General features: G+C 43.4%; 1 protein-coding gene across 3 annotated transcripts in view; it reads left to right on the forward strand.

Moving 5' to 3' along the window:
• LOC140476902 (protein spire homolog 1-like) overlaps positions 1–14,399 on the forward strand; it is a 202,643-nt gene that overhangs the window by 119,069 nt on the left and 69,175 nt on the right. For all 3 annotated transcript variants that reach the window (XM_072569816.1, XM_072569814.1, XM_072569815.1), the window contains exons 5-6: positions 3,825–3,905; positions 10,999–11,163. In XM_072569816.1, coding sequence (XP_072425917.1) covers positions 3,825–3,905; positions 10,999–11,163 — 246 coding nt within the window. The remainder of the gene's footprint in view (positions 1–3,824; positions 3,906–10,998; positions 11,164–14,399) is intronic.

The raw sequence follows: 14,399 nt of genomic DNA on the forward strand, positions 1-14,399 counted from the left end.
ATTCCTCCTGACCTACTGAATGAGCCTACCATGGGGAACCTTATCAAATGCCTTGCTGAAGTCCATATACACCACATCCACAGCTCGACCCTCATCAACTTTTCTAGTCACATCCTCAAAGAACTCGATAAAGTTTGTGAGGCATGACCTGCCCCTCACAAAGCCGTGTTGACTGCATTTAATCAAGATGGTCATAAATCCTATCCCTCAGAATCCTTTCTAACACCTTGCAGACGACAGACGTGAGACTGACTGGTCTGTAATTGCCGGGGATTTCCCTATTTCCTTTCTTGAAGAGAGGAATTACATTTGCCTCTCTCCAGTCCTCAGGTACGACTCCAGTGGAGAGTGAGGATGAAAAGATCTTCGCAAGTGACGAAGCAATTGCATTTCTCATTTCCCAAAGCAGCCGAGGACAAATCTGGTCCAGGCCTGGCGACTTGTCAATCTTAATGTTTGACAAAATTTTCAGCACATCAGCTTCCTCTATCTCTATCCATTTCAGCATGCTTACCTGCTCTTCAAAGGTTTCATTCACTACATAGTTCGTTTCTTTCATAAAGACAGAAGCAAAAAACTCATTTAGGGCTTCTCCTACCTCCTCAGACTCCACACACAAATTCCCTATGCTATCCCTGATCGGCCCTACTCTTTCTTTGACCATTCTCTTATTCCTCACATAACTGTAAAATGCCTTTGTATTCTCCCTAATCCGTTCTGCCAAGCCTTTCTCGTGCCCCCTCCTGGCTCTCCTCAGACCATTTTTAAGCTCCTTCCTCGCCTGCCTGTAATCCTCTAGAGCTGAACGTGACCCTAGCTTCCTCCACCTTATGTAAGCTACCTTTTTCCTTTTGACAAGAAGCTCCACCGCTCTCGTCATCCAAGGTTCCTTTATCTTACCACTTCTTGCCTGTCTCGGGGGACATATTTATTCATCACTTGCAACAACTGTTCCTTAAAAACAGTCTCCACATGTCTATAGTGCCTTTACCATGGAACAATTGCTCCCAATCCATGCTTCCTAACTCATATCTAATCGCATCATAGTTTCCTCTTCCCCAATTAAGTATCCTCCCATTTTGCCTAACCCTCTCCTCTCCATAGCTATGTAGAATGTGAGGCAGTTGTGGTCACTATCACCAAAATGCTGTCCCACCACAAGATCTGATACCTACCCCGGCTCGTTTCCGAGCACTAAGTCTAGAATGGCCTCTCCCCTCGTCGGCCTGTCAACGTACTGAGTTAGGAAACCCTCCTGAACACACCTTACAAAAACAGCTCCGTTCAAATCTTCTGCTCGAAGGAGGTTCCAATCAATATTGGGAAAGTTAAAGTCACCCATTACAACAACCCTACTACGTCCACACTTTTCCAAAATCTGCCTACCTATGCTTTCTTCCATCTCCCTGCTGCCATTGGGGGCCCTATAGTAAACCCCTAAAGAGGTGACTGCTCCCTTGCTGTTCCTAATTTCCACCCATACTGACTCAGTAGGCAGATCTTCCTCGACAATGGAAGCTCCTGTAGCTGTGATACCCTCTCTGATTAGTAGTGCTACACCCCCTCCTCTTTTTCCACCCCCCTCCCTATTCTTTTTAAATTCTCTAAACCCTGGAACATCCAGCAACCATTCCTGCCCCTGAGAAACCCATGTCTCTGTTATGGCCACAACATCATAGCACCAGGTACTGATCCATGCTCTAAGTTCATCACTTTTGTTCCTGATACTCCTTGCGTTAAAGTAAACACACTTTAACTGATCCCTTGGTTCCTTCCCAGTAAAATCCATCTCACTAGCTGGTCTACCTCTTGCTATTGCCTCATCTGCATCAACTCTCACCTCCGATATACAGCTCAGGTTCCCACCCCCCCTGCCATACTAGTTTAAACCCTCTTGAACTACTTGAGCAAACCTTCCACCCAGGACATTGGTCCCCTCCCAGTTCAGATGCAACCCGTCCTTCTTGTACAGTTCCCACCTTCCCCAGAAGGCATCCCAATTATCTACATATCTGAATCCCTCCCTCCTACACCAGCTGCGCAGCCATGTATTAAGCTGCGCCCGCTCCCTGTCCCTCACCTCGCTATCTCGTGGCACCGGTAGTAAACTAGAGAACACTACTCTGTTCATCCTGCTTTGCAGCTTCCATCCTAACTCCCTGAAATTACTTTTTATATCTTCAATCCTTTTCCTGGCTATATCATTAGTGCCAATATGTAACACGATTTCTGGCTGTTCGCCCTCCCCTTTTAGAACCTTATCCACCTGATCGGAGACGTCCCAGACTCTGGCACCAGGGAGGCAACATACCTTCCGGGAATCTCGATCCTGACCACAAAATCTCCTGTCGATTCCCCTAACTATCGAGTCCCCTACCACGAGTACTTTTCTATTCTGCCCCCTTCCCTTCTTTGCCACAGTGTCAGGCTCAGTGCCAGAGAACTGACTGCTATGGCTTTCCTCTGGTAGGTCATCCCCCCCCAGCAGTATCCAAAACGGTATACTTTTGCTGAGGGGAATGTCCACAGAGGATCTCTGCACTGTCTGTCTGTCCCCTTTCCTCCCCCTAACTGTAACCCATTTATCCTTGTCCTGACCCTTAGGAGTGACCAACTCCCAGTAACTCCTCTCAATTACCCCCTCAGCCTCCCGAATGATCTTTAGTTCATCCAGCTCCAGCTCCAATTCCCTAACACGGTTTTCAAGGAGCTGGAGTTGGGTGCACTTCCCACAGATGTAGCCAGCGGAGATGTGTGCCATGTCTCCCACCTGCCACATTCTGCAGGAGGAGCAAGCAAGTGCCCTAGCATCCATACCCCACTTCTCTGAACACCCACTCAGTACTAAAGTAGAAAGTTTAGTTTAAGTTGTTATAAAATTAATAACAAACTTATATTCAATAGAGGAAGTTTAGAATGAATGTTACCTTATTAACTAGTTAGAGGAGGAGGGTGGGTGGGAGACACTACAGTCGTAGAGTCTCGGGTTTAGCCGCCTTGCTGATATATATGGTCACTGCTTTCCTTCCCGGCTGCCCCTCCGGTCCTCGTCACTTCCCCCGCTGCTCCCGCTCCTTCTGTGAAAGGGAAAACACCGCTGTCCGCTACCGGTAAGTAATTTTTAAAAAAACTGCCTTACCTTAGCTGCAGTCTTCCGGGTTCGTCTTACCTCCGCTGCTGCTCGCACTCAAAAAAAAATACCTGGAGCATTCTGTGCAGACCTTTTCTCCCGACCTAAGAATAGATATCCTTGTTATGGAGAGGGTGCAGCAGAGGTTCACTTGGCTGATACCACAAAATGGTAATGAGAAGAGATTGGCTTGACTGGGCCTACATTCACGAGAGTTTATATGAATGAGAGGGGATCTGATTGAAATGTATACAGTTCTAAGAGGGCTGGATTAACTCAGAGCAGGGAGGATGCATACCCTGATTAGGGACTCTTGAACCAAGATTCACAGTCTCAGGATATAGGGTAGATCTTTTAGAAATATTTCTTCATTCTAGTGGAATTCTCTACCCTAGAAGGCCGAGGAGGTCATGCCACTGAATATCTTCAAGAAAGATTCTTTTTTAGATTTTAAGGCATCATGGGTATAGGGAGGAAGTGGGAATATGGCATTGAGATAGGGGATTGGGTTGAATTGTGAAGCAGGCACAAAGGATTGAAGTGCCTATTCCTGCTTCCATTTTCTACGTTTTTATGAAGTGAGTTATGATTGACTAATTGGGTAGCTGTCTTATAAAGGCATAATGGACTATGCCCAACTCCTGTGTTCTACATTATATGGTACACTATCTTAATATGTTGTATTGATTGACAGAATCTGAAGAAACTGCTGGATGAGAAGGGTGAAAGCAGTCACCCCAACATGGAACTTAATGAGCTCAATAACTTTGACTGGGTAAGATGCTGCTTGTTTGACTGATTAATGCTCCTGTTTGCTTTCATTATTTTAATTTAACAAATTTTGTATTGTAAAATTATTTGTAAAGTTCTTATATCAATGGTACTTGACAGTACTGAAGCATTTCACATGTACCTGGTCGAATTATGGTAGCCATGTTTGACAGGGCGGCACGATGGCTCAGTGGTTAGCACTGCTGCCTCACAGCACTGGGGACCCAGGTTTGATTCCAGCCTTGGGCGACTGTCTGTGTGGAGTTTGCACATTCTCCCCATGTCTGCATGGGTTTTCTCTCACAGTCCAAAGATGTGCGGGTCAGGTGAGTTAGCCATACTAAATTGCCCATAGTGTAAGCTGCATTAGTCAGAGGGAAATGGATCTGGGTGAGTTACTCTTCGGAGGGTTGGTGTGGACTTGCTGGGCTGAAAGATCTGTTTCCACACTGTAGGGAACCTAATCTAATCATTAGGACCCTTTCCCCTCAACACACCCAGGCAGGCAGGAAGCATGTGTTACTTAACATGGAAGTGGCATATGGGCTAGGGAGAGGCTTGGAACTATATTGCCATTTCTTTACTGTTGCTGGTTTAAGATCCTGAAATTCTCTCAACATTCCTGCACTAGATGTAATTTTATGGTTCAACTTGCCACCACCTTCTCAAAAGTGATTAGGGGTGGGCAATAAATGCTGGCCTTGCCCTGTACCTCAATTAAAAAAAAGATTTTTAAAGAAGATACTGTAGACTCTAGGTACGCTGGCACAATCTAAAGTGTGTGTGTGGAGACAGATGGACTTGAGGTGCATGCACATAGATCTCTGAAGTGGCAGGATATATATATAATGTTGAGTACAAAATCAGGAAAGTTAAGCTGAACTTGTCTAAACTCTGTTTAGGTGACAACTAGAGAACTGCATCCAATTCAGGTTGCACACCTTAGGAAGGAAGTGAGAGTCCTTGAGAGGCACAGAGGAGATTCACTAGAATAGTTCCAGGGATAAGGATCTTTAATTGCAACATTTGGTTGGAGAATCATATAATCCCTAAAGTGTGGAAGCAGGCCATTTGGCCCATCAAGTCCACACCGATCCTCTAAAGAGCATCCCACCCAAATCCAACCCTATCCCTGAATTTACCATGGCTACCCCACCTACCCTGCACATCCCTGAACATTATGGACAATTTAGCATGGCCAATCCACCTATCCCACGCATCTTTGGACTGAAGGAAGCCCACACAGACACAGGGAGAATGTGTACACTCCACACAGACCATCGCCAAAGGGTGTAATTGAACCCAGGTTGCTAGCGCTGTGAGGCAGCAGTGCTAACCACTGAGCCACCATGCCGCTTGGTTTAGCCTTGTGGAGGGGCGGGGAGAGAAACAAGGTTAATGAGGGCTTTATTGGAGATGTATAAGATTATGGAAGATTTTCAAAACAAAAACTATGCACCCTAGCTGATGGTTTAAAGGTTGGGGGTTGATGGCTCTGACTTAAAATGTCATACAGGTGTGTCATTTGAGATTTCCGTCAATTCTGAGGAATGTGAGGATGATCCATTTTACACAGTGAGTATCCACTGTCAACGAGGGAAGCTGCAAAAATAGTTTCGTAAGGAAATTGGTTGGGCACTTGAGGGATTTGAACTTGCAAGGCTACATGGGCACTGTGACTAACTAGATTCCTCTACAGTGAGCCAGCTTGGATTTGTTGGACTGAATGACCCCTGCTGAATTGTTTTGACCATGTGGATGGTATTTACTCCATGTGAACAGACTTACCTGACAAATGGAGAATGTATGAAAGCCCCATGATGCTTTTGCTGGGGAAGGCTGCCTGGATGAGTTGCCAATCAAGCTTGTAAGTGGTCAGTGCTGAGGTTTTCCCAGGATTTGGCGGGGGAGAGGTACAGAGCTGACAGAGGACGCCAGTTTGCAGGCAGTGCAGAAAGGGGAAGCTTAGGATCGCAGAAGAGGGGAGACTCAGATACATCTTTTCCTGATGTTTGACAATGAGGGAATCCCCTGGAAGCTTCCCACCCTGGACATAAAGGGGACAGAAGCAAAAAAAAACAGTGGGGCACTTGATGAAAAGGCCCCTGTCTCCTGACACACCTCAGCAGAGACTGCTATATTCCATCCAATGACTCCATGACTAGGTCAGAAGTCACACAACATCAGGTTACAGTTCAACAGGTTTATTTGAAATCACAAGCTTTTAGAGTGCTACCCTTTTGTCAGGTGAAGACTGGTCAAATAAACCAGTTCTTGGAAAGGTCACTGGACCTGAAACATTAACTCCAGTTTCCCTTCACAACTACTTCTTTTCCAGCAATTTCTGTTTTTGTTTCTGATTAACAGCATTCCCAGTTCTTTTGATTTTTTTTTAACCAGCACCTCCACATCAAGACTCCATGGCTACTCAGCGAAACACCACACACACCAACTACAGACTCCTCCTGCAAAATACTGACATTTCTTAACCCTCTCACCCTTCTCTGATTCAGTCTTTATTCACCTTCTGAGAGGCACCCTGAATCTTGCTAAACTCAACAGAGATTCATTTTAAAGGTATTTTTAAAAATTGGTATCGCATGGCAAGCTCTCAATTGAAGAAAAACAGAGAGAGAGGAAATCCTCAGCATCCACCATTGCTTTATTTTTAATTCATTCATGGAATGTAGCTGTGACTGGAAAGGCCAACATTTATTGCCCTTAACTGAGTGATTTCCTCAGATACTTCAGAGTATCAATGCCAACCACATTGCTGTAGCCCAGACTATGGGAGCACAGCAGATTTCCTTCCTTAAAGTGAATCAGATAGCTCTTTACAATTCTGGATTGGTGGTGCTGGAAGAGCACAACAGTTCAGGCAGCATCCAAGGAGCTTCGAAATCGACATTTCGGGCAAAAGCCCTTCATCAGGAATAAAGGCAGTGAGCCTGAAGCATGGAGAGATAGGCTAGAGGAGGGTGGGGGTGGGGAGAAAGTAGCATAGAGTACAATGGGTGAGTGGGGGAGGGGATGAAGGTGATAGGTCAGGGAGGAGAGGGTGGAGTGGATAGGTGGAAAAGAAGATAGGCAGGTAGGACAAGTCCGGACAAGTCATGGGGACAGTGCTGAGCTGGAAGTTTAGAACTAGGGTGAGGTGGGGGAAGGGGAAATGAGGAAACTGTTGAAGTCCACATTGATGCCCTGGGGTTGAAGTGTTCCGAGGCGGAAGATGAGGTGTTCTTCCTCCAGGCGTCTGGTGGTGAAGGAGCGGCAGTGAAGGAGGCCCAGGGCCTCTATGACCTCGGCAGAGTGGGAGGGGGAGTTGAAATGTTGGGCCATGGGGCGGTGTGGTTGATTGGTGCAGGTGTCCTGGAGATGTTCCCTAAAGCGACTATGCTAGGAGGTTCCCAGTCTCCCCAATGTAGAGGAGACCGCATCGGGAGCAACGGATACAATAAATGATATTAGTGGATGTGCAAGTAAAACACCCCCTGATGTATGTGGAAGGCTCCTTTAGGGCCTTAGATAGAGGTGAGGGAGGAGGTGTGGGCACAGGTTTTACAGTTCCTGCGGTGGCCGGGGAAAGTGCCAGGATGGGAGGGTGGGTTGTATGGGGGCATGGACCTGACCAGGTAGTCACAGAGGGAACGGTCTTTGCCGAAGGCAGAAAGGGGTGGGGAGGGATTTTTAACTCTTTACAATTATCCAGCAGTTATATGGTCATCAATACTGATTCCAGGCTTTTACTCCAGAATTATATATTGTCTGAATTTAAATTCTCTAGCCACTGGGCTGGGATTTGAACTTCTGTCACTGATCACCCACTTGGGTTATTTGTCCTGGTGAACTGGGTTGATCATGTTCAATTCTTTCTTGCAGCTTGTATATTTGCCATCATTCAGCTAAAAGTGATCAAGTGAAACCAAGAGCACAGTGCAAACTGCTTGCAACTAGTCCAGCGTATAACATAACTGAGGATTAAGTATATTTTTGTGTGTCAATGTTTGAAATCTGAGCATCATCGTTCACAAAGGATCAGCAGCTTGATGCCTGCTATCGGAGAAAGTGGGGTGTAGGCAAAGGAGTGACAATGCTAGTTACTAATTCCTATGTGTTGTTGGGGAGGAGAGTTTACCACAGTCAAAATCACAGGAGTGTCTTTTGAGATTTCCATCAGTTCTGTGTCAGTGGTGGAAAATTTATTGGATGCAGATTCAGACATGGAGTTGTGGGAAACAACAGACAAGTTTGCAGTGCAATAATAACCGGAGTTTGGAGGTGGCAAGAAAGAGAGGTCATGGTCAAATTGGTAAAGAGGGAAGTGATGACAACAGTTTAGAAAGAGAGGGGCAAATATCTGAAGTAAGACCATAAGGTGTAGGAGCAGAGTTAGGCTATTGGGGCTATCAGGTCTGCTTTGCCATTCAGTGAGATCGCAGCTCTTTTGATCATTCCTAACTCCACTTTCCTGCCTTTTTCTAAAAACCCTTGATTTTCTTACTGATTAAGAATTTGTCTTTCTCAGTCTTGAATATTCTTAACAACCCAGCTTCAACTGTTCTCTGTGGTAAGGAATTCCACAGATTTGCTACCCTCTGAAAGAAGAAATTTCTCCTCATCTCTTTCTTAAACTTCAAGGGGAGGTGATGGCCTAGTGGTATTATCACTGGATTATTAAACCAGTGACCCAGATAACATCCTGGGAACCCAGGTTCAAATCCTACCATGGCAGATGGTGGGATTTGAATTCAATCAAAAAGAAATCTGAGATTAAGAGTCAAATGGTAACCATGAATCCATTATCGATTGTCACTAAGCCCCTTTTGGGAAGCAACCTTCCCTCCTTTCCTTGTCTGGCCTACATGTGACTCCAGACCCACATCAATGTTGTTGACTTATAACTGCCCTCTGAGTAATTAGGGGGTGGCAATAGATGCTGGCCTAGCCAGTGATGCCCGCATCCCATGAATCAATTAAAAAAAAGTGATGCTTTATTCTGAGATTATGGCCTCTGGTCCTAGACTGTCCCGTAAGGGGTGGTAACCTTTCTGCATCCAGCATGAATCTTTTAATGGTTCAGGTTAACATTCCCTCTCCCTGATGTGCCTCAGTGTTAGCAGCTCTGACACTGCAGGTAAGGGAATGTTTTACCAAATCGGCTTGTATGGGGCCGCAAATGAAATCATGTGGTCAGCAGGTTAGTGGGAATAGCATCAAGAGAGTGGGAGGTGAGTCATCTGTAACTCTGAACAAGCCATAGGAAAGAGGGAGGCAACAGGCATTTCATAGGAATAGGAGAAGGGCATTTATTCCTGCTGCAATATTCAACTAGATCCCAGTCGAACTGCATATTAATTGCATCCAATTGTCTTCGTTCCATGTACCTTAATACTCTAATCTAGCAGAAATCTATCAATCTCAGTTTTGAGGTTTTTAGTATACTCTATACCCTACCTGTTTGAAGGCAGGTATGGGAAAGAATTCTAGAGTTCTGTTGCCTTTGGTGTGAAGAATTGTTTCCTGAAAGTTCTTCTAATTATAGCTCTATGTCAGGACTCTCCCTGCAAAGACAAATCTTTATCTACCTGAACAACAACTTTCATCATCCTAAGCACCTCAATGAGATCATTCCTTAATCATCTGTATTCATGAGAAACATGCAATTGTCGCTTTGAACTGTAAATTTATTTGACTTTTTCTCTGGAAGCCGAGCCATTTTAAGCAGGTAGTATTCACTCTGTTAACATTTTAAATCTGTAAATATCATTTAAGAACAATGTCTGTTCTTATAATGTGAATGAAATATTTACACCTGTTGTCAACATTATGTCTCTTTCAATATTTGCTTTATAATGTATCTGGAGACAAGAGGTGAAGAAAAAAATTGTTTGTTGACCATCTATGTTCAATGGCTAATTCTGTATTCCTCAATAAAAGACTAGACCTAGACATTCTGCCCAATATGTGTTCCTGTCCCACCATCTCATATGATCAAATGCCTATTACTCTGTCCTGCTTCCAGAGAAACCTTTTTATTATTGGTTTTTAGGATTGCGGTCAAAGCCTTTATTGTACATCCCAATCTGTTTTGGGCATTAAAAGACAATCATATCATGAGGGACAGGAATGAAACATAGGTCAAATCAGGCAGGTTTACTTCTTCAAAGGACATTAATTGGATTTTTGTCACAATCTATTGTCTTCTATGGTGGGCTTTCTGGTGAGAGCGTGCAGATCATCAGATTTAATTAGAATTTAATCAGAATGTAATTTTACAATTTGCCACTATAAAATTTGAGGATTTAAACCCTCTTGACTTGAAAATTCTAATGCCCTAGAATGTCACAGTGCAGAAGGAGGCCATTTGGACAACATGCCTGTACTAGCTCTTTAAAAACACTATTAAATTAACCCCGTTCTCCTGATATGTCCTCATGGCCCCGCTATGTTTTTGTGCTTTTCAAGTTTACTTTCAATTCTCTTTTAAAGATGATAATTGAATCTTTCAGGCATTACATCCAGTTTGCAGCAGCTTGCTGGGTAGAAAATAATTCACCGCATCATTTTTTAAAATTCTTTTGCTACTTATCTTAAAGCTTTATCAACTAGTTCCAGCCAAACTCACAATCTAAACCCACTATGATTTCAAATAGCTCTGTGAAATTGTCCCTTAACCTTCTCTGCTCTGAGGAGAACACTCTCAGCCATTCCACAAAACTGAACATTGATGTCCCCTGTTCAACAAGTGTAGTGATTCACCTACATTGAACCTTTTAACAAATTCTGTTTTGTGTCACTTATTGCTGTTTTGCACATTTTGCTCCTCTGCTCTTTTGATAATCTTTCCTTTCTTCCAACGTCCTCCTATAATCAGTCTCTAGCCCATGTCAAGACTGAGTAACCATCTTGGCTCATCCTAATGGTTACTGTGTCATCAAAAGATAGCGCTTTTGTTTCTCCCTAATAGAGGCACATGGGAACGGTGCATTGCAACAGCACCCAAAACATCAGGAAAATTCCTTTTCCTTTCATTCTGAAGGGGCCTCAGTGAATATGGGCGATTTCCAACACTAAGAGCAATTGGCTTTTATTTTCAGGCCTGCTTTTGGGTTCAAGTGATGCGGGATTTGCGGAATGGTGTGAAGCTGAAGAAGGTGCAGGAGAGACAATATAACCCCCTGCCTATTGAGTACCAGCTCACACCGTACGAAATGCTCATGGATGACATCCGATCCAGAAGGTACACGCTGCGAAAAGTTATGGTGAGTCATTGGTACCAACTCAGACTGGTGTGTGTGTGTGTGTGTGTGTGTGTGTGTGTGTGTGTGTGTGTGTGTGTGTGTGTGTGTGTGTGTGTGTCATTAAATGCTGACTAAGCAGTGTCGCCCCTATCCTATGAGTGGAAGCCAAGTGGAAACACAGGATTAAAAACTTGCGTTTCCGACATATAGCAACTGTGAACCAACCACTGTGTGTTGAATTTTTTGTGAGGTAGGGAACAGTGAAAGGACATGGGATTTTTATTTCCTTGTCTAAGTATATAATATGTACTGAGTAAGCTTGTTTTAGTTGTGGTGGTTTGTTTTTCAGTTTCCTGCATGTTCCGACAGCAGAGGTGATGTAATTCTTTACATGTTGTCAACATTAAAATACTCCATCACAGAAACCTCTGGAACTGTCCTCTCTGTGTTTTCTACCACCAGTCAGTGTTTAATTTGTCTGATAGTTGTGAGAGTCATGGTTATTGTTGTCATGATGTAAATAAAAATGGAAGGTTGATTTGGTTTTCTTAGCAAGAACCAGGTAGTTCTGTCTCATCACAGGTTAGCTCCATTTCTGTAACATTGTTTTCTGTTGTGAAGCAGTCAGCAGAGCTGTTTTGAGTTAAGTGGTTAAGGCCATCTTGTTGTCTCAAGCCAAGCAATGAAATAAGCGAGTAAAAAGAATGTACAGAAAGTCAGAGCAATGAAAAGATTATTTGACACACAAAAATAATTCCTCAGTTAAAACAGCAGCTTTTTCAAAGCCTTGATTCCTTTTTGTCTCCACAATCTCAATTTACAGATTGTTCCAAATATTTGTCACTGTTTCAGTGAAAGAGGTTGTTTTGGGTGTGAGTCAATTTGCAGTAGTTGTGGAGCGGTGTAAGTGCTACAATGGTAACATGTTAATATCGTCAATCATTTGCAGAATTATTCACAGCTCCTGGTACAGATTTGGACTGATATTAATAATGGGAGTTGATTGCATGTAGGTAGAATTTAATTGAAGAATCTTAATAGAAAAGAATGAAAACTAAATCTTGTGGCCTTTGGAAGTGCTCTAAAGCAATTTAAGTTTATTAATTATTGTTGTTGAGGTTGAAATGAGAATCAGTCCAGTCCCCAGCAGAACCATGACTAAAATAGAAAGGTGATGAGCCTTATCTTCAGAAGGGTGGCCCTCTTTTCAGCTTCACAACACCATTTCCATATGTTTACATGGTTACAATGAACCAGAGACATGTTTGAGGATACAGCTGGTCAGGTTCAACGCTGTACCAGATTTGAATGTACCTTTGCTCAGCCAGAACAGAATTTACAGTTTTATAAAATCAAACAAAAACAAAACATAAGGAGATCATTAACTTTATTATGATTGTACCACCTCTGTGGTGGGACTATCCAATTATCCTGCACAAAACCAGGCAAATCCAATCTGGCTAATCTGTATCTATCATCACAAAGTGATGGAGAATGTTATCGTTGAGCTGTGAAGCAGCATTGACTCCCCAGTAACCAACACACTTTTGCTCAGTTTAGGTTCTGCAAGATCATTCAGCTCCAGACTTCATTATAACCTGTATGGACCAAATAGATTTTAAAAGAGCTTGTCATGTGTTGAAAATGCCGCTGTGTGTTTTGTCCCCTTAGAGCTACCAATAGCATGTATGGTAGAGAATTAAAGGAATCCATGCTGTAAATGAATATGTAGCAGTCTGCTTCTTATATGTGTACATGCAAAATAAAAGTTGGCTATTCAGCCTCTCAAGCCTACTCCCCCATTCTATAGGATCATGAATGATCTCTATTTCTGTTTCGAATTCCACATTCCATCCAACTCCATTTGATTCCCTATCTTTCAAATCTTTCATATTTTTCTCAAAACCTTCACAGAGTTGAACTTCAGAGAAGTGTGATTGATGGATTGTGGTATCATGTAGGCCTCGCAATTTGAAGGTAAAAACAATGACTGCAGATGCTGAAAATCAAATACTGGATTAGTGGTGCTGGAAGAGCACAGCAGTTCAGGCAGCATCCAACGAGCAGCGAAATCAACGTTTCAGGCAAAAGCCCTTCATCAGGAATAAAGGCAGTGAGCCTGAAGCATGGAGAGATAAACTAGAGGAGGGTGGGGGTGGGGAGAGAGTAGCATAGAGTACAATGGGTGAGTGGGGGAGGAGATGAAGATGATAGGTCAAGGAGGAGAGGGTGGAGTGGATAGGTGGAAAAGAAGATAGGCAGGTAGGACAAGTCAAGGAGACAGTAACTGAATTTGAAGTCATGAGGGAATTAGGATGAAACTGTCCTTTGATCTTACAAAGGAAGGTGGTTAAGGTGGTTAAGGCCAATCACGGTCCATTGTGCAGGGGTTTCTCAAGATAGTGTTTGGGTCCAGCTGCCTTCAACTGCTTCATTAATGGCCTTCCCTCTGACATAAGGTCAGAAGTTGGAATGATTTCTTTTGATTGCACAATGTTCAGTGCCATTTGCAACTCCTCAGATACTGAAGTATTCTTTACCTTTATGCAGAAAGACAGGAAATTTTGGACTGGTAAGAGCTAAATGAGAAATACTATCTGTATCGCACAAGAATTAGGCAATGGCCCATCTCTCCTTGGTATCCAACAGCATTACCATCAATGAATTTCCACTATTAAACCCATTCTCAACCATTGAGAAACTGAACTGGACTAGTCATATAAAAATACTGTGGATTTTCGCTTGAAAGAGGGGGAAAGGCAGCAGTGAAACAAAAAAGCAAGGCAGCGTAGAAAATTTAGCAAACCAGAAAGGAATTAAATAGAATCATAGAGCTATACAACATGGAAACAGACCCTTTGGTCCAACTTATCCATGCTGACCAGATATTCTAAGTTAATCTATTTGGCCCATATCCCTCTTCAACCCTTCCTATTCATACACTCATCCACATGCCTCTAAAGTGCTGTAATTGTACCAGCTTTCACCACCTCCTCTGGCAGCTCATTCCATACATGCACGACCCTCTGCATGAAAAAGTCAGCCCTTAGGTCCTTTTTAAATCTTTCCCTTCTCGCCTTAACCCTATGCCCCCTAGTTTTGGACTCCCCTATTCTGGGAAAAGACCTTCACTATTCACACTATCTATGCTCCTCATGAATTTAAATACTTCTATAAGTATGCTCCAGTATTTCCGATGCTCCAGGGAAAACAGCCCTGCCTACTCAGCCTCTCCCTATAGCTCACAACCTCCAACC

This window comes from Chiloscyllium punctatum, chromosome 5, assembly GCF_047496795.1.
Source record: "Chiloscyllium punctatum isolate Juve2018m chromosome 5, sChiPun1.3, whole genome shotgun sequence".
NCBI classification, from domain to species: domain Eukaryota; kingdom Metazoa; phylum Chordata; class Chondrichthyes; order Orectolobiformes; family Hemiscylliidae; genus Chiloscyllium; species Chiloscyllium punctatum.